Below are 18,434 nucleotides of genomic sequence, written 5' to 3'. Positions count from 1 at the left end.
AGATGAATATCATGACAAAGCGATTTTATAGCCAAACTACTTTACTTCTTTTTCTGTATCCATCATTTTTCTAAAAAAAAAAAAAAAAAAAGAGTGAAATGCTCTCTTGGTGAAGGCTTTTACTGATGAGTACTGTCTGCTGGCTTTTGAAGTTCCTTGGGTAGAAAAGCTATCCTGCCAACATCATCACTTTCCTTTTCCTTTTCATTATTGGCTAATAGCATGCAAGTGTTCCAGTGTTTATGCATTCTGGAAAAAAAAAGAGACGACTTCTCATTGCCTTCACCTAAGGTACATGGTTCTCAATAGTCATAGCTTATATTCTCAATCTCCTTTCCTTCCATCTCCTTCAAAACCATTCCAATCACATATTTACATCAACATTCAAAACATCACTGTCAAATAACCATATTTTCTAATCATCCCCATTCCACCCTCACACACAGCCTGTTGTCAGTTCTGTGTATCTATGGATTGTTCATAAATGTTATAAAAATCACGACACTGCTGAATGGTTTCTTATGATTCCTACTTCATGAAAAAAAGAAAGGTCTTTATGATAATTTATAAGCTCCTTCTTGATACAAAGTCTATGGTTTCTCCAAATTTCTACCCTTCTTTTATGTCCGTAGTCATTTTGCTTCAACCTGATGAGCTTCCTGGATGCTCAGAACAGTTTTAATTTGTTCTTCCCTCATGAATTTGAGATTACACACCTCTTTCTACAACCCTCTCACTTCATCATTTCATCATGCTTCTCATATCCAATTTCTTGAAGTCTTTATTCAGTGTCATCTTTCTAATAAGAATTCTTTTGCCTGGTTAACAAAAAAAATTTACAAATTCTCCATCTGTGACATTGTAGACCTTTCTTATCTGCTTTTCTTTTTAATAATAGTTATTGTTTCTAATGAAATAAATAACTTATTTACTCCTTTTGTATGGCATTGTCTGAATGGGACATAAATTTCATAAAAGCAAATAATACTTTGTGTTTTGTTTATTAATATATTCCCACTATGGCAGTTAAATCCTGATGCATAGTAATTGTCCATGAATAATTGGAAAATTCAGGAAGCCTAACATCGAATTTCAATAAAGTTCTCTACAAAGTTCAAATTGAATTTGCTACCAACCTGCACTGTATATAATGGATATACATTGATATTTAAATAATTTTAGGTTAGTTTTAATTTTAGGCATAAGAATAGAAAGATGACAGAAATTTGGGGTGGTAATATTTGCTTTAAAACTACTCTATTCCTGGGGCTAAATTGAGTTGCTAAATAGCATTATTAAGATACCATAAAAATAATTATGTTGTGTCTTTAAGAAACACTTAAACTACTGCAGTTAGCTTTAATTTTTTAGCTTCATTTTTTTTAATGGTCATGTTTTTAAAAACATAAAGCAACTGGAATATTAAATCAAGAGAATGCAAACTATCGCCAGTGGACACCAGGGAAGTGCCACAGAAAATAGCCTGATTTGAAACTTGCCTCAAAAAAAAAAAAAGATGATAACAAAATTCAAAAATAAAGCTTAGCATCTGAGCTGCCTGTCCACACACATCACAGTAGAAAGCTGCTTTCTGAAACTAAACTCTAGCCATCATTTCAATCCCATGGTTGTAGAAATGATTTGATAGGAGCGAAGCAGTTTGTCATTTAGACTTGAGAAGGGAGCTCTATTCTATTCTATCAAGGAGGCATGCACATTTTTGCTGTCAAAAAAGAGAATATATGATACCCTCTTTAACACCACACAGAAGCACAAGGACTATGTTCCCATTCAAGCTGCTGTTAGAAAGGCTTTTAAGAAACCCCAGTGACTTACCTGTTGGCTGAATTCTTTTCTGATAGATTCGGATTCCTCGAGCATTTTCCATTTTAATTATCGGGTGAATATCACTGCCATTGAATCGGTTTATTCTCATGATATTAAAATTATCAGAACTGGTTGCATATAAATAATCTTCAAATACAGTTATGCCGTTGAGATGTTTAACCTGCAAAGAGCATCAAATACAGCTATGACTTTTAATTATGGTGTTTCTAATACAAAAGAAAAATTACAATTGCAACTGTGAAGAACATCCAGAATCAGAAGGATGTTATCATTTATTTTCTTTCAAAAGAACAATCTAATACGTCCTGTTCTTTTTTACTGAAGGGTAATATATAGTAGTGGATAAAATCGTTTTATATGCATGGGAATTAACTATATTCATGTTTAATCAGAAATATATACTTTATTGTTTCTAAGGCTAGCAAGAACTAGACCTTGAAATGAATTCACTATCATGCCATGCCATGTCAAAATTAATATAATTTAGGATATTTTATGGGCTACGTGATCATATAGTCATAAATATGTAGTCCTTGAAAAATCACAGCTACACTCACTAAGAGTCTGAGAAGAAAACACCTTTGAATATTTGTTCCATAAGTTAAAAGTCACATTTTTGTCTTAAGTTATGATTAATGTTTTATGCAGTGTGGAAAATAGTGTGAAAGAAATCACATGTATGCAATAATGGTAAATAAAATTTCAGCAATTTACTCACAAATGTCATGATTTCTAAAGCTTATTCATTCATGATAATTAGAATGATTTTTACACACACAATTAAATTAATATCTTGCCTCTGTTTCTGTAAACGTTTTGTGTATTGTAGTGAGGACTGAGCATTTGATGTTCATAGAACTTCCACTGGGGCAGAAGGAAGACTGATGTACTTTTTATTTTTATTTTTCTGATAAACTGCTGGGAATAAATGTTAATTGTTTTCTTAAATTATGCTTAATTTGAAATGGTTCTGAATGCAGGGAATCAAAAAAAAAGGGGGAGGAGAGTTAATATGACCTGGAGAAGACAGGAGTTCCACAAGGATCAAATATATCTTGGCACAGGGGTCTTTTATGAGACTGTTTCTCCAAACAAGGACCATGTATGGATTCAACCTAAAGCCTCTGCTCAGATGTAGCCCTTGGTAGCTCAGTATCCAAGTGGGTACCCTAATAAGGGGAACAATGACTGTTTCTGACATGAACTCAGTGCCTGGCTCTTTGACACCTCCCTCCCCCAGGGAGGAGCAGCCTTGCTAGGCCACATAGGAGGACTTTGCAGCTGTCCTGAAGACACCTGATAAACCAGTATCAGATGTAAGGGGAGGAGGTTCTCCCTTATCAGTGGGCTTGGAAAGGGGCAGGGAGGAGATGAAGGAGGAAGGGTGGGATTGGGAGGGAATGAGGGAGTGGGATACAAGTTAACAAACTGTAACTAATATTAAAAAAATAAAAATTTAAAAAAGGCAACTTTTACTGTTCACCACTTGGAAAGAAAAAAAGAAATGGCTGTGGTCTGGGTATGTGAGGTTGTTACTGGATGTTACAGAGATTTTATGACAACCACTGATCACTATGTTTAGAGACTGTATCCTGGGCTCTCTTATAGACAGATAGATCTGGAGTTGAGAATGTGACCCCTGTCATCTCAGCACTCAGGGAGAAAGAGGCAGACAAATCTCTGTGGGTTTGAAGCCAGCCTGGTCTAGAAAGTGAGTCCAGGATAGCCAAGGCTACACAGAGAAACCCTGTCTCAAAACAAAACAAAACAAAACAGACAAAACAACTTCTTGGAAACTATATAGTTCTAGCATAGGTGAACCATTGTGATTCTCTGATCCTTTTATGAGGTGTGAATAGAAAAAAAACTGGCTTTGAAGTTTTTTTTGTTTGTTTTTTGTTTTGTTTTGTTTTGTTTTGTTTTTTTACCTGGAAATCTCTTTCTAAAAATGAACAGCAGGAATGATTGTAAAAGACTGTTCCATGTTAAAGGCCCCAAATAACTTTCCAAATATGTGACATTATAATAAGTGTACGTACACATACTGTGAGGGGCGAGGGATGTGTGCATTTACCAGCAGCATTTTTTCATGCAGCTGATTTCGTAGCCACCATATACACCAATGACCTAGTGTTGGTTTAGGCAATGGTTTCTTTCACATTAGAAAGTATAAACAAGCTGCAGCTTTTGCTTTGCTCAGAGTGTGAGACCATCCTCATTCTCTGTCTGTCCTTATGACATACTACTACTGTTTTATACATGACATCAGTGACGTAAACCATTGCTACCGAAGAGACAACTGGCCAGGATGGAAAACCTATTCACATGGCAAAAACTGTATTTCATTTAACAGCTCCCCACTTTCTTCCATATAAATCAGTTTCCGTATTTTAAAACTTCAAAAGACTATCTACATTGCATTACTTGGTGGCAGACTTAGCATATATTCAGGGAACCAGCCATACACATAAAACAGAAATATGGATAAGGATAACTAAAAGTTCAATGGCTGGGAATAAAGCTTAATTGGTAAAGTACTTGTTTTACCTATTTCTGTGTGCTTGGAAAGAACTGGGTTCCATTCTAAGAGCTCATCCTAAAAGCAGGAGGGTGTAGTGTGGATTTGGCATCTCTATACTCTCTGCTCAGCCAATCTACCCAAATTAAAGAGCTCCAGGCCAATCAGAGAGCCTGACTCAAAAAACATGGCGACTGGCACCCGAGGAAAGACATCAAAGGTTAACCTCTGGCCTCCATAAATGTGTACTTGAGTCCCCACCACCGCCAACCCACACAGCACATAGAGATTTCACAGCAGTTAAAAGGGCTTGCTGTGTAATCATGAGGACCACAGTGTAAACCCCAGCACTATTCTAATAAGCTAGAAGACCTGTGAGCAGCTGTTATTTCAACTCTGAGAGACCTGGCTTCCGCTCTCATAGTGTACTCAAGCAGACATGTGTGCAGACACTACAGAAACAAAAAACAACAACAACAATCATAATGAGGAAGAGAGCGGAGACTAGACATCTAAAAGATTTCTAAACCTTTTGGAAGATTTCTTTTTATTATTTTAAAATATGTTACATGTGTGTTTCTATGTGAAAGATTTACGCATACGGATACAGTGTCCACCGAGGCCAGAAGACGGTGTCAGATTGGCTTTACAGGTTGTGAGCACCCTAAAGTACTGAGAGCTCTGTCAGAGTCTTCTGTTAGAACACTACATACTCTTAACCACTAAGCCATCTGTACAAGCCCTTCTAAGACTTTTACAGTAGGTATTATGAGGAAAATCATTTGAGTTCTCCAGTCAATGTTTAATTTTTAATGACAAATTAATAAAAAAAACTGACTCTCAAAATCATCTTACAAACTTATTACACAGAATGACATAAGCAAGACCTACCCAAAACATATATATATATATATATATATATATATATATACACATATAGGTATATATATACATATATAGTATGTGTGCGTGTGTAACTCAGGTGTCAAGGAAAATGAAATGCATTTGAGGAATGAATTGTAGTAGATAAAAATAACTGTAAGGGGTATTACATAATGTGCCTACCTCATACTATAAAAGAAACAAAAGGGATTTAATTTTTAACTCTAATAACTCACTAAAAACCTCATGAGAGATTGCGTAACATGTGAGAAGTAGCTAAATACCAGTGTAAAAATACCAGAGAAAAAATAAACTTCATCTCAGCTTACTAAGATATTTATGGAACATTGTTTGAAAATAAGAGAGAGAGAGAAACGTAATTCACAGGCAAGAATATTGACCTTGGAAACTTCTCATTTAGGAAGTACACAAATGAATCAGTTGGCAAAATTAAGTCTAACACTATTAAAATAATTAGGATATTTTTGTGAGCACACATTTGCTTTTGTTAGCAAACTATTTTTAATGTCCCGTGGGACAGATGGTAGTGTGGCTCCATATGAATAAACTGCTTAAATTAGTTTTCAGAAAGTAGGTCATGACATCTGTCCTGTTCCAGGGAGTCTCTGTCTTGCTAATACAGCACTTTTACATTTGTGTGCCTGCTTATGTTTGTTTGCTTTCAACAGATGGGACAAGAGGCAAGTGGTATCTCTGACTTCATGGCTGTGATGGCTAATCTTGGCTATCATTTTGTCTACATCTGGGATTAACTAAACCCCAACCTGCTGGGCACACCTGGGAGGGATTTCCTTGAAAAGCTCCTTTGAGATCTGAATACCTACCCTAAATCCGGATCATCTATTGTGGAAAGAGCCACACTAAAATGTTTCTGGTGGTAGGCTACATAAAAGATCATGGAAGAGGGAAACTTGCTTTTCTCCTGTTTGCCCTCACACTAGCTGACAAGTTCAATAATTCTGTTGCCAAGGCATTCCCTTGCTCATGTTAGGTTAGAGCATACTCCTTTGGAATTCAAATCTAGAGGGAAGGCCAGTAGCTCTCTAAGCTACTGGCTTAGGTATCCAACCTCATGGCCTTTCATTCCTTGCCTTTCCATCAGGAAACAATCATTGCTGTACTAACCAGACCACACACACACACACACACACACACCCAAACACACACACACACACACACACTCCATTATGTTCCCTTTGAGGACCTTGGCAATACAATGGGCACAACCTAGTATCACCTTGACTAGAATATCCTCCCAAATTAAGCAAACAAACAAACAAACAAACAAAAACAAAAACAAAAAACCATTAAGTTTGTGACCCGTAACATCTTGTCTTTAAGGTTTTTTTATTTTATTTTTATTTTTAAGGTATTTTTAAATTTTTTTTTCACAATTTATTCATTATGTATCCTGATTTAAGCCCCCTCCTTCAACTTCCCCCAGTCCCACCATCCCTCCCTCTTTCTCCCATCCCCTTCCTCTAGGCCACTGAAAGGGAGAATTCTCCACTATTGCCATCTGCCTATTGCTTGTTAAGTCTCATCAGGACTGCCTGGATCCTCTTCTTCTGTGGCCTGGCAAGGCTGCATCAGCAGGGGCGAGTGATCAGAAAGCAGTCAACTGAATGTGTGATAGAGGCAGCCTGTGACTCCATCCCTCAGAGATCCACACAGAGACTGAATGGAGGTATTTTTAATGCTGCCAATTTTAATTTTTAGGAGAGTAGCATTTATTCAGTTTATTGTGTTAGCTGTATTTTCTAACAAAATTGTACTTACTTGTCTGCCTTGAACAAGAGTGTGCCTGTTTTTGCCGTGGTAGTCTACAACTCCCACATAGTCCAAGTAGGGATCCACCCAATAAACCAATCTGTTGATGATATCCAAGGCCAGGGCAGCTGGCTGTTCTGCCTTTGCGGAAACTATCCTTGTTCTGTTCATCCCGTCCATGTCACATCTCTCTATTTTTGGAACAGTTCCATAGTCAGTAAAGAAAAGTTTTCTGTTGAAAGAAAAGTAAATGTTAATATGAAGGGAGAGAAAGCATATTTGAGAGAGCCATCTGTAAAATGCAGAACTCTCCTTCTAATTTATTTCAGTAGTTACATCTGCTAGCTTCCCATAACCATTTCCATATAATATCAGTCATAAACAGACAAATCTGCTAATGAATATTGCAGGGCGTAAGGGAGCAGGTTAAGCAACAACTGTAAAATACCCTTAAAACCAATGACTTCGGTGGGTTTATTTTGTATCAGCAGAGTTTTGTTAAGCCTCATAGAGCCAGTGCATTCAGTACAAGCCAAGCCACCGGGCCAGGCCATGGGAGCCACCAGACATTATCTCCAACCTGCTTTCCAAATTGCTAGTAATATTTGTATCCTATAAAACCTGTTCTGTGTAGTCCTGTAATGTTGTGAGGGGGCAGAGATCTGCAAACTTAGACTAGAGTGAAGCAGACTTGCTGTTTGCAGCCCTAGAAACAATGCACAAATAACGAGATTCCCAGATTATTACAAATGTTTCCAAACTAAGAGAATTGTATGGAGGAAAGGGAGGACACTTCTCTATTTCTCTTAATGTATTTTGAAGAAACAGCTGAAACAAAATGCTGACTTCTGGGACAAGAAATCTTGTTAAGCAGTTCTGAGATGCCAAAGGTTTGAATGAACTTGGAACACTTGAGTGTTTAATATTTGATTAGTATTCACAATGTTTAGTAAACACAAATCAATTTCAATTATCCTGACAATAGTTAACAAGATTTCCACTCATGAGACTTAATTGCATTTGTAAAGAGAAGACCATCTTGCCTTGACTTAAATATAATCTCAAGAATAATCTAATTTACAGTGACTGAGCAATATGAAGATTGCCCAGAGTAGAGAATATTGGATTTTACAAACTTGGAGAAATAGTTTTTAGTTACTTTTCTCAACATTCTTGAATTATCTAAAACAATGAGTATATATTTGAAACTAAAAAGTATTATTTAAACTGTCATTTTAACAGTTCTTTCCACATGGAAGGCTTTTAAACATAAATGTATAAGGTTCTGTACTAATGGGAACCAGAGTTTCTTATGAGTTCTTAAAAGATTATACTATCTTAGCAAGTTAAACATTTCAAGTAACAGTCCATTCGACAAACAGACAAAAAAATAAAAATTCATGGATATAACCCAGCACTCCTCCTCTCTCTCCTTCTCTATTTCTCTCTGTGTCCTTGTACCCTTCTGGTATCTCCATGTTCCTCAGTCTTAGCCAATTTGATTGTAGCTCACCCAAGTTAAATTTCAAAAAGGAGTACCTTTCTTCTTTTATAGAAAATATACAAGAGGAATTCTAAACAAAAGAGACACTTCTATTTTATGGAAGGTCTGTCACATGGCATAAAGCTTCTTGTTTGCATCATTCCCATTTTACATTAGCTTATTCCACTGAGGTGAAGAGAACTTGTTAGTTTGCAGGTGCTGAGGGTGGAAGAAGCTGGCACATCATGACCTGTGCTGTTCTCAGAGACATTACTCAGCAGTTCTCCCCAGGAGCCTGGGTTCAATTCCCAGTGCTCACAATGCTGCTTTCTACTCCAGCTCCAGGATATCTGATGGTCTCTTTCCACCTGCTCAGGCACCAGTCACAGATGTACATGTAGGCAAAACATTTATACATATAAAATGAAATAAAACTAAAACACACAGAAAACAGAAAAAAACAAAAGCAAAGACCTGTCTATAAAGGAAGGCTTATCTGGACCCTTAAGTTGATTTCATTGGATTATATCCAGAAGAAATAAAGAAAGTAGAGTGAAGACAAGAAATGTCGAGGCCTCCTGTTCTAGAAACAGATAAAAGTAGAAAAGAAGACCGATGATGTCAGATGTTAGGCAAGGTCAGAGGGCAGAAAAAGCAGACATCTATGGATGTCTAAGAGAAACATTGCAGGAGGAAGGATTAGAATGGTTGGCTGGGTCAAACTTCACAAGTAAGAATCAAGTTATCCTTCAAGAGGAGAATAGTTAGCTCAGTCTTCAAGTGGGTACCCTAGTAAGGGGAGCAGGGGCTGTCTCTGACATGAACTTAATGGCCTGCTCTTTGATCACCTCCCCTTTGGAGGCGTGGAGGGGGGTGGTGCAGCCTTGCCAGGCCACAGAGGAAGAAGATGCAGACAGTCACAATGAGACATGATAGGCTAGGGGCATATAATAGGGTCAGATAATAGGGGAGGAGGTCTTTCCCTATCAGTAGAATAGGGGAGGGGCATAGGGAAAGAAGAGGGAGGGAGGTTGGGGTTGGAAGGAGATGAGGGAGAGGACTACAGCTGGGATAAAAAGACAATATATTTTAATAAATAATAAGTAAATAAAATTTTAAAAATAACCACAAAAGAAGAGGCCATTGAATTTGATATATATTTTTAAATATAAGTTAGCTTGATACTTCTGATGGAGAATGATTTATTGTTATGAATTAGGTTGTAATGAACAATATACTAGCTATTCTTCCTACAAGTTTCTCAGTGTTATTGAAATTAAAACTTCAAAACTAAAAAATACAGATATATTCAACATCATAAGAAGCCTGGTTATAGTAACTCTAAAATAAATTTCACTCCCACCTGAGAAAAATTGTGTTTTTTATCATGTGTGTTGTTTCAGCCTGCTTTAACTTTCTGCATAACTGTTGCACCTCTTTGAGACTTTGGTTTTTAGCATAACTGTAGCTCCTTTGTTGACACCTGCTTCCATATTTAGCATAACTGAAGCCATTTTGTCTTTAGTCTCCATTTTGTTCATAAGATGAAAATGAGCTCAAGTTCTCAGGCTCTGCCTGACTGACATAATAGTCATTTACTCACAATTCAATAGTTGTTGAATGCTCTGCTTGAATTGATGATCAATGTATGTTCTACTTAAGCAAAACCACAATACCCTGCTATGTTCCCTTCTCCCAGAACAGTGGGGAACTGGAAAGTCCCCAAAGTTCCCATAGCCTAAATCTTAGTCAATCAGCTTAAAATGCTTTGTCTAGCTACCTAGGCACAATGTACCTGGAATACAATTGATTCTTCCTGCTCGGTTATGGTCTTTTTCCTTTGAAACTTAACTCTGAGAATGGCTCAGCATCACAGCATTGGCTCCTGAATGCAGATTGTGTCTCTGACTGGTCAGACTTTTATACACATTCAATAAATTTCTATCTATCTGAGTCTGGTTACCAAGTGGTGAGTGTTCAGGCTGTTCCTGAACTTCAATATTCCAAAGTGTGTATGTGTGTGTGTGTATTTAACTATTATATATATATATATATATATATATATATATATATATATATATATATATATATACATATAATTATATATGGTTTACTCTGTGTGTGATTTACTAACATTTTATAGTTTCATTATAATGAAGAAAAAATTTCACTGGAAATGTGAAACAGAGCGGAGGCAGAACAATAAAATACCACTTCAGTACTCACTTCCAGCACACTGTAGAATACCTAGTGTCCAAGAAAAACTAAAAAAATTGTTCTTTACACTAAAATGAACTTCCCTGTGTATGATGTATTATCATCACATTTATTGGGATCTAAGAAATAGAGCCACTTTAATTTGAATGAGAAATATTTCCCTCAGGTTCAAATTCTTCAGCTCTTGGTCCCATGTTGTTGGCACTGTTTAGCTGCATGCTGGGAATCTTAGAAGGTAGACCCTGTGGGAAAAAATATGTCCCTGAGGGCAGGCTTTGAGGACTTATAGCCTTACCCCTCCCCCCTTTGAATTATCTCTGTCCTTTGTGTTAAAAATATGATTCCTTAGCTTCCTGCTCTGGCTGTCTGCTGCTGAGTCACTCTAGAACCAAGAGTCCAAATAAACTATTTCTTTTATAAGCTGCTTTTTGTCACAGTGTTTATCACAAACACAAATGACTAATGGAGAAGGAGTTTTCAAAGATGACTTCCTGCCCACGGTACAGCTTGGTACAGCTCTGTACCATCATAGCAAACATGTCGCCCACTTTCATTTTTGCCTAATTTTACTTCAACACTTCCTGTTAAAGAGAAACGCCAAGGCCAAGCACAGTGGACTTTAATTGGAATCCGTAATCTCACAAATTGGAAGTAGAGGATCAGGAGCTTTACTTCATCCTCCGCTACACAGAAAGTTTGAGGTCAACAAGGGCTCTACAAGAAACTTTTACCTGAAATAAACCTGAATTATAATTATAAAATAAAAGCTAAATTTCACTGTAGACTGAAAAAAATTACCTTTTGTTCTTATATTTCCGAAACCTTAGCCAAATAAATAGTATTCCACTTTCCACATTATCACATTATCTTCAGACATCACCGCATAGATGGAAGATTCGGGAACAAGAGCATCATCTCATAACCCCAGTGTACCTGTCATCGTCAATATTTTAACTAACATACATAGTACGGCATTCTTCAAAATTTGGTTGCTAACCAATAGTGTTTTATGATTTGTTTGTTTGTGCTTCTCAAGATAGGGTCTCCTTCTGTAGCACAAGCTGATTTTGACTTCATCATTTTCGCGAATGTTGGAGTTAGAAGAGTTTGCCTCCTTGCATGGCTTACTTCACTTCACTACGTTATTCATAGTGATTTCTGTTGTTGAGAATGCAGGTCGGCATTGTACTTCCTCTCTCGCCGTTTCTTTGAAGCAGTTTATTTATTGAGCCTTTCTTTGTTGTTCCTGTTAACACGTCTGAGCAGCAGAGAGTTGCTTTGAGTGTCTGAATTTGTAGTTGCTTGATTTTTCTCCTGATTAGATTAAGCTATGCCGTTTGATCTGAAATATAGTTTTAGCCTTTGTTGTTGGCACCTTTTGGACTTAAAATCAAGAGGAAAGAATACAACCTACTCCAGAAGTTGAACAAAAAGTAAATAAAAATGGCATTTTGGACTCAATTTTATCCTTTTTCTTTCCTCAATGTTCTTTTTTTTTTTCCTTCGAACACCTAAGTCCTTTATTAAAAGAATTTACTTTTATTTTAATTACGTGTATATGTGCGTGGGTTAGTGGAAAAGAGTGCAGTAACTCTGAAGGCCAGAAGAGGGTGTTTAGATCCTTGCAGTTAGAGTTACAGGTGCTCGTGAGCCAGAGGGAACTAAACTCTGCTAGTCTGTGAGAGCAGTTCGTGCTTTTTTTTTTTTTTTTTTTTTTTTTTTTTTTTTTTGTATTTTATTTTTTTCTTATCAGTTACATTTTATTAACTCTGTACCCCAGCCGTGTCCCGATCCCTCATTCCCTCCCAGTCCCTCCCTCCCTCCCTCCTCTCCACCGTGCCCCTTAACTGCTGACCGATTTCTCCAGCCCGGAATAGTTCGCCGTTGATTTTGAGCCATCCACAGTATTCTCAGAGATCCTTCCCAGTCACTGCTTGCAGCCTCCTCATAGTAGGGTTCTGCAAGTACCGACCCTTATATACAGTATTTCTCAGCCTGTGAAGTGCGACCCCCAAACATTATTGGAAAACAGTATTTACAGTCCATAACAGTAGAAAATTACAGTTATGAAGTAACAACAATGATGTAATGTTTGCGGTCACTGTAACAAGAAGTCACAGCATTAGGAAGGCTGAAAGCCACCGGTTTATACTGTCTTGTGGAGAACAGCTCTGTCCTGCTCTATGTTTGACTTTCTTAGAACTTCAGTTCTGCCTTTGTTCTCTTAGTCTCCACACCTGTATTAGTAATCTCTTTCTTTATATTATGATACACTGAAAACATACCATCACATCCAAAATTCTCTTATTGTGCTAAATTTATTTTGAATGTCCTTCTAGTTTTTTTTTATTTTGACTATCATCAACTCTCAGACTAAATTAAAGCAATACTCTAAGTGTTGTATCTATTTCTAAGATGTTTTATTAAAAACAAACCAAGGAAATTGATGTTAGGGGTCTTTCTGCTAGCCACATCTCATTCATAGTTCTTGTATCTCTGCTTTTCCAGTAAAGAGTAGTTTACCATTTCAGACTCAATATGACAATACATATGTGAGCAGATTTTATTCTGACATCTTATTAACTGTATGTGTGCTCTTGCTTTAGTATAGATGTGTGCTTTTTACATGGTGGAAGGTAGCAGGGAACTTTGAGAAACAGTGATAAACTCCCATGTAGATCAAATGTCCTCAAGGAACTATTACAAGCAGTGGTATTGTATTGTGTTTATAGGAAAGGTTCCAACCACCACTAAATTTTAAAGCAAAGCAATTGGCACACATACTAACACCCTAAAACAAGTTTTGTTTGTTTGTTTATTTGTTTGTTTGGTGTTTGGTGATAAACCTAAAAATTAATCTGGCAAATGATATCTGCTTTCAAAGCACTGACAAGAATTTTGTTTCTTTGTTTTTGTTTCTTTTAAAGAAAATGAAAGAATTATTTTATTTCATCTTCACAACAAATTCACAGAGCGGCTACTATAATTATCTTGTATTTCATATCAATCAAATTGAATAGATGAGAAATCCTACACCAAATAAGAAAGTCTAGGCATTTACATCATGAATTTGAATGATAGGTATTGTAAGAATAAAGAACGAACTAATGCTAGATGTAGGTTGACAAACACAGAACTTATCATGTTGTGGCTTCGTAAGCTTTTCAAAGCACATTTCCTCCTAAAACAATGGGAATCTATGAAAAAAATAAAAATTCATTAATTTATTCACTACCACAGCCCCCTCCCTTCTCTCCTACCAGTCCCACTCTCCCTCTTTCCTCTTCTCCCTTCCCCTTCCCCTCAGAAAAGGGGACTCCTCCCCACCCACCAAACTACCTTGGAACATCCACTGAGGCCTGATAATGTAGCCCAGATAGGGAAAATGATAGAAAAACAGGCAACGGAGTCCATGTCAGAGAGCCTCCACTCTAATTTCTAGGGGGGTCACATGAAAATTGAGCTGCCCATCAGCTACATATGTGTAGGGGACCTATATCCAGTCCATGCATGCCCTTTGGTTGGTGGTTCATTTTCTATAAGCCCCTGTGACTATCGGTTAGTTGACTGTGTTGGTCTTCGAGTGAGTTCTTGTCTCCTCCTGGTCTCTTTGTTATTCCCCCAACTCTTCTGCAGGACTCCCAAGATATGCCTAATGTTTGGCTGCGGGTCTCTGCATCTTTTTCTAATCTGCTGCTATGTGGAATCTCTCAGAGGACAAGTATTCTAGGCTCATGTCTGCAAGCATATCAGAGTGTCATTAATATTGTCAGGGGTTGGGTCTCTCTCTCTCTCTCTCTCTCTCTCTCTCTCTCTCTCTCTCTCATGGGGTGAGTCTCAAGTTGGGCCAGTCATTATTTAGCCCTCCCTCAATCCATGATCCATCTTTATCTCTGTATACCTTGTAGGCGGGGTAAATTTTGGGTCATAGGTTCAAGACATACTTGAGGGCATATACACAAAAGTTGTTCCACCATAGTATAAGGATACCTAATCAACTATGTCAGTATCAGCTTTATTCATAATAGCCAGAAGCTGGAAACAAACTAGATATACCTCAGCTGAAGAATGGATAAAGAAAATGTGGGTACATTTACACAATGGAATATTATTCAGTTATCAAAAACAAGGAAATCATTAAATTTTTAGGCAAATGGGTAGAACTAGAAAATATTATCCTGAATGAGGTAATCGAGACCCAGAAAGAAACACATGGCATATGCTCGCTTATAAGTAGACCTTAGCCATATAGTACAGGATAAACATTCTACAATCCACAGACCCAAAGAACCCAAGTAAACAGGAATACCCAATGGAGGATGACCCAATCTCTCTCAGAAAAGAAAATAAATGTCAGATATTCATGAAGAAAGATAACCAGGTGGGAGAGTTTGTGGAGGAGAATGAGGCTGAGGATCAGGTGGAGGGAGGACAGACATGGGAGATGAGAGAGCTGGGAGGAGGAAAACATGTGGGGTGGCATCTCTGAGACAAACTGGAGACCTTGGAAGGGGTAGGCTCCTAAGAGGATATGGGGATGTCTCTAGCTGAGACTCCTAGCAGCGGTGGATATGGAGACTGAAGTGGGAACCTCCCCTAGCCAGGCAGAGCTTCCAGTGGAGGGAGGTGGACACCAGCCCACGGATAAGCTTTGGTTCGGAAGGACACATGCTCTTTAGGTATACTGCTACCCAAGCTTTTGTGCCGTTGTCCTTCCCTTTTATCTTCAATTAGAATGTAACGATGGAGGTAAAAAGAAGATGAGAGATTTCTAAATCATTTTCAAAACTACATAATATTATCTATTTTAACTTTAAAAAATGATATTCCAGTGTGAGACATTTCACATAACATTATTCACAACAGAAAACATCTGAGAAGGTAGATGCAAAGCTAGAAACCACATACGCCAAACTTGAGACTATCTATAATGATCTGATCATGGCCCAGCTAAAGGCTTAGTGTCTAATAATCATGTATTAATGATCATAACTAAATTGCATCCATTTCAGGAAAATGATACATAATTTCTTTGAAAGGATTACACTGAGAATTTAATTCTGTATTTGTGTTTTATTGTAATTTAATGCTATCCACAGAACATCAATTGTAATAAAATTTTATATTTTTCTTCCATTATATGTAAAAATTTGAACAAGAAAGCCATTTTCCACATTATATAGAGTAATTAAAGTGTACTCAGAATTAAAGTAAGAATATTAAAAATTTAAAACTGTAATTGTTGAGTGCAATAGAAAATCTGAAAGGGTAATGAGTCTTTCTTATAAGAGGTTAAAATTCAAATTTCATTAGTTCTTGCTATTTAACTCTGCAGAAGATAAACAATTAAACAATTTTCTCTGTCTAGCTAAGCCTCCAAGACAGTTATTTATTGATTTTTGGTTGTTCAGTGTTTTCACTTTTGTTGTTTGTGAAACCTCTGTTGTCCTTGGTTTTCAGTCCGTTTATAAACACACAGAAATTAAACTTGACGTGCAGGCTTCTGCTCTCCACCAGCATCTTTGGATTCTAAAAACATTCTTCCTAATGATTTCCCCCAAAGTGTCTGTGCACTGGATATGATGGAAAAAAGGTTGGCCTGTTCTTCATGTTTATCTGAAAAAAAGTTGCCCCCTCCTGTTCTTACAAGTCCCAGAGATGTAGGCAAAGCTTTACTAGCAGGCTGTCCTGCCCCTTCAAGGGTAAATAGACCATAGCGGACACATGATGATAGACAAGGCTTTGAGAGTCACTTGGACCTGGTCACGGCCTTCATCTAATAGCATCCTTCCAAGTCTTATAAGTCCCCTCTCAGATGGCAGCTTCCTCGTGTTTTTCTAAAGTCTTGTCTTTAAATTCTTTTAGTAGCCCGGTATTGTCCTTCTTTATGCACTTTACATACCCTGTCTCTGCTTCAAAAATACATTCAGCTATCCTATGCCAAATGTGCTTCACTTATTAATTTAAATGGTAATTTCTGACCCTTGCAGTTTTTAAGATACGACTTCATCCAACCGGACAAAATTTATGGTATTTTGTAATTGACAAATATTGTTCTAAGTATTCTTTACATAAAATAGATGCATATACATGTGTAAAATCTATTAAGAGGAATCATCATGTATATTCCTCAATTTTTGGACTAATTTTTTCACATTGCAATACTGAGATTAAATATAAGCCCAGGTTTAAAATTAGACTAGAAGGTATAGAAAGTGGATTATGCCATCCTAGCATAGAGAAATACGTTTCCCATATTACTCAGCATAGCTAACTATAATTCTACTTGAAAACCAATCATTACAAATAAATTATTGTTTGTCTTCATGTGTTTGAATTTCTCATTTGCTTTATTCCAGTTAAGAATTTTTAGTAAGGAGTGAATTTATTTATAGTCTTATTTTTAGACTCTGTTGGCTAGTTGATTTTCATTTTAGTGACATCTCCCCCGAATCACTTCAACTTAGCGATAGCATCATATGACAACCCTTGACTATATTTCATGGCATCAGTAGGCTTACCCAGCTGTAAACTTTGTAAACTAGCACAATGGCTGTCTAGGTAAGATGTGCCCCAATGCAACAATGACATTATTGTGTGTGTGGGGGGGGAGGGTTATACGGTAGTCTGAATTTATAGCATCTATTTCTTGGATCAAGATTTTTCTTTTTTTAACTTTAGAGTATGATATAAGTAAACTGAATTTTTGTCATTTATAATACTGTCTCCCGTGAGATGAGCACACTGCTAAGGCTTGGGATTATACTCAAAAACTTCAGCTGGATATTATGCGTTAATATAGGAAGAAGGGATGGAAACAAGGGAGCCTCAATGCTCAAATTCGAAATAAGGATGAATAAAGCAATCTTTTAATACAGTACTAATTTTCACACACCCACACTTTTTTTTCTCAGTGCTGAGAGTGAAACCAAGGGTTTTGCGAATGATGGTACGCACTTTACCATTGAGCTATACCTTATGTAGCTACACACTACATTCTAAGATGTATTATGGCTGGAGTTTCCTCATATCTACCTGTAATATAAGACCACAAATTGCCATTTCTTTACTTCAACAAATGCCGTTTATATTATAGGTAGAATCCTATCTATGACCAAAAGCAGTCTTTACTTAGGTCTAGTTTTATGGATGGCAGGACTCAAGTTTTGTGCTAAAGGTGCTTCATTCATGTAGAACTGTAAAATATTTGGTGCAGTATATTAGAACTCAGAATTTGATGTTTGGCATATTTATATACAGATATGTAAAAGTCAATTGCCACACTTAAGGAATCCCTGTTGGTTTGTGCAGGCCTTCTTCTGAACTGCAATAACACAGATGGTTGTCTTGGAAGTGACTCCGTAAGTGCCCGTGAAGTTGTGGACTGCCAAAAATGTCTGGCTTACGCTGAGCTAATTACTACAAAGCCCAAACTGTCAATTTCTATTTTATATTCTTTTAAAATGGTAGATCACAGTATGTAGAATAAGACAGTTTAACAAGAGCAAAGCTTTTATAATAATTTTTATACTGTGTGCACACCTTATCAATATGCAGTAGTACCTAGTACCTCAGCCCTATAAAGTCATCTGATTATGTAGATAAAAAAAATAACAATGTTTTGTTCCTAGTCGGTGTTTATTAACCTGGCTGTGAATAAAAGTATACTTAGAAACGACAAAGTTAGTAATTCTA

At 37.0% G+C, this 18,434-nt stretch overlaps 1 protein-coding gene across 1 annotated transcript in view; it reads right to left on the bottom strand.

Moving 5' to 3' along the window:
• Positions 1-18,434, bottom strand: part of Lrp1b (LDL receptor related protein 1B) — a 2,073,786-nt gene that overhangs the window by 908,365 nt on the left and 1,146,987 nt on the right. The window contains exons 8-9 of the mRNA XM_055599725.1: positions 7,049-7,271; positions 1,837-2,008 (exon numbers count right to left, since the gene is read on the bottom strand). Coding sequence (XP_055455700.1) covers positions 1,837-2,008; positions 7,049-7,271 — 395 coding nt within the window. The remainder of the gene's footprint in view (positions 1-1,836; positions 2,009-7,048; positions 7,272-18,434) is intronic.

Source organism: Psammomys obesus, unplaced genomic scaffold (genome assembly GCF_907164565.1).
Source record: "Psammomys obesus unplaced genomic scaffold, mPsaObe1.curated_primary_1811, whole genome shotgun sequence".
NCBI lineage: Eukaryota > Metazoa > Chordata > Mammalia > Rodentia > Muridae > Psammomys > Psammomys obesus.
Note: the sequence above shows the minus strand (reverse complement) of the source record. Positions and strands in the feature narration are given on the sequence as shown.